The sequence below is a fragment of the Plasmopara halstedii genome (genome assembly GCF_900000015.1).
Source record: "Plasmopara halstedii genome assembly, contig: Scaffold_650, whole genome shotgun sequence".
NCBI classification, from domain to species: Eukaryota; Oomycota; class Peronosporomycetes; order Peronosporales; family Peronosporaceae; genus Plasmopara; species Plasmopara halstedii.
In genome coordinates, this window is record NW_020187567.1 from 802,112 (window position 1) to 804,263 (window position 2,152).

Below are 2,152 nucleotides of genomic sequence, written 5' to 3' on the forward strand. Positions count from 1 at the left end.
TATGCTCTTAGATATAAATTTGTACGCGCGTACACCACGGCCACTGTTAATTTGCTCGTTTCGGTGCCCATCATACCTCATTTTTTGCGGCCCTATGTAAATTTTTGCTTAATTTTGCTAGACGCAGCTACGCAATAGATACTTACGGGTTTAAAATTTAGCGCATTGATAAATGTTCAACTCATCCGGTCAATCCATCGGACGACCTTGCGTGCCGTTGCGCTGCCACCGCACGAGGCCGGACGTTGATTCGGCCAACCCCATATCCTGATACAATAAAGTTGAGGCATTCCGATAGTTTCATTTCAAACTTTCGACCCGAGAAAATCTACCACGGCAGCGGTCATTGTCGCTGCCGCAGCCCAAAACGACGTTTCAATATCCAGCAAGGTCAACAAGATATCCCTTGGCACTGCGGGCTCTCGAGTTGTGTCGCCACCAGAAATTCCGACATTTGCTTAGCTTCTGTTGCCCTCACCGCTGACACCAGCGTTCTGATACGGGTTGGTACTTCCTACAGGTGTTCAGTCTAACGGAAAGCATATCCGTGGTAAAGAAAACTTTGCCGGCATGCTAAAAAAGTTTATTTCGCCGGAATACGGCAAGAAATTACTCAAACGCACTTAGCACTGTTGAGTTTGATATCTACGAAGCAACGTTCGATGACGTTACGATCCCGATTCTCTCAGATCTAGCCGCGAACGTTGCAAGTCCCGCAATATCGAAGGTTCATCAGTCAAGGCAGTCATTTCTTTACCAATTACCACATCAAAAAGATCAAGAAACCGACTTCGATTCAAGAGACAACTAACAGGATCAAATATGCCGAAAAATACCTCGTCTTTACTGCTTCGGGTGCTTGGTTGTCTTTGATGGCACAATGGGTGGTCTCCACACCGTACGGCAGAAACCCTGATAGACCACATTCCTAAGATCTGTCGAAGCACAAATGGACTCTACCACCGCGCTTTTGCGTCAGATTCGCGAGCTTAGCCCTTTCATTATCCAGCTTGCTTGACTTCACATTGTCAATTGCATCTTCAGCGCAGCCAAGCCAACTGAGGCTGAGGTGTTGACCCAAAACTGACGACACCAATGTGCTTAAGACACGCGACGATGTGTTTCAAAGTGTTGCCTCATTGAAAACTCTCACGCAGCGACCAGTATTGCGGATTACCAGAAAGCTGTCTCTCGTGAAGGTAATAGTGATAAGCATTGCACCAATAATATCTGAAAAAAATCTGTTGACGTCAACGTCTAATTGTGAGGTCAGTACCCTGTTTCCAGCACACAAAAAACATTTGCTTCACCGCAACATGTCATTGTTTTTACTTCGCTTACACGTCGGCACCCAATGCTTTGAACTCTGAAAGCAACTCCAATAGAGGTACGCATGATGATTGCGGAAATGCGTCCATTTCTTACCACACACTACAGAAGTGCTTCAACGCTAGCAAACCGAAGCTCATTTTGTGGTTAAGGCCACTGAAGAATTAAGGTAATTTTACGTGTAGATGCACCCGAGAATTAATTCCAACCACTAACAAGCAAAAATACAGGCATCTACTTATTTAGCATGTATAGTCTTTTGTATTCAAGCGACCAAGTTCAAAGTCTTTATACTTTCCAGCTCAATTCCAAAACCAAGCGATATGTCGGTCACCCTGATGCGGTTAGGGCTCCGCGAACAACTCATCGATTTTTATTGATGTGATCACTGTAATGAGCAATAATTTCCAGGTTTCGACACGGCTCAGCGCAAGGCATCTGCAAATATGCTATACAACAAGGGCTCGCAAAATGACTTTGGCAACTTCCAACCAATCTCGTTTGCTCGCGTCGATGGAAAGGCTTTGTCCAAATGCAAAACTCATCCGATCAGCTCTCAGGGATCCCCATTATCTATCCCGCAATGACGGCATTATGTTTGCTCATACGCCAGAATCTCGGCATGCTATTTCAATTCATCCTTTAATTGACCTCGATCCAATCTGATTGAACCACTCCAGACTTTGAACAAATATCAATCGTGTTGCTCACATGGTGTTGCTAAAATCCTATCAATTTTTCGTTCGTTGATCCAATGTGTCACTGTGCCCTCCTTCGAAACGTTCTTTTCTCCCGGTAGTCGTGAAAGTGTTCTTATCAGGGC

General features: G+C 44.9%; 1 protein-coding gene across 1 annotated transcript; it reads left to right on the plus strand.

Annotated features, from left to right (window-relative positions):
• Window positions 1-1,576: 1,576 nt before the first annotated feature.
• PHALS_12800 (uncharacterized protein) lies at window positions 1,577-1,916 on the plus strand (the record flags this gene model as incomplete). The annotated part of the gene is made up of 2 exons (XM_024728424.1): window positions 1,577-1,672; window positions 1,758-1,916. The coding sequence occupies 2 exons, from the start codon at window positions 1,577-1,579 to the stop codon at window positions 1,914-1,916; spliced, it is 255 nt and encodes an 84-aa protein (XP_024578903.1).
• Between the last annotated feature and the right edge of the window lie 236 nt (window positions 1,917-2,152).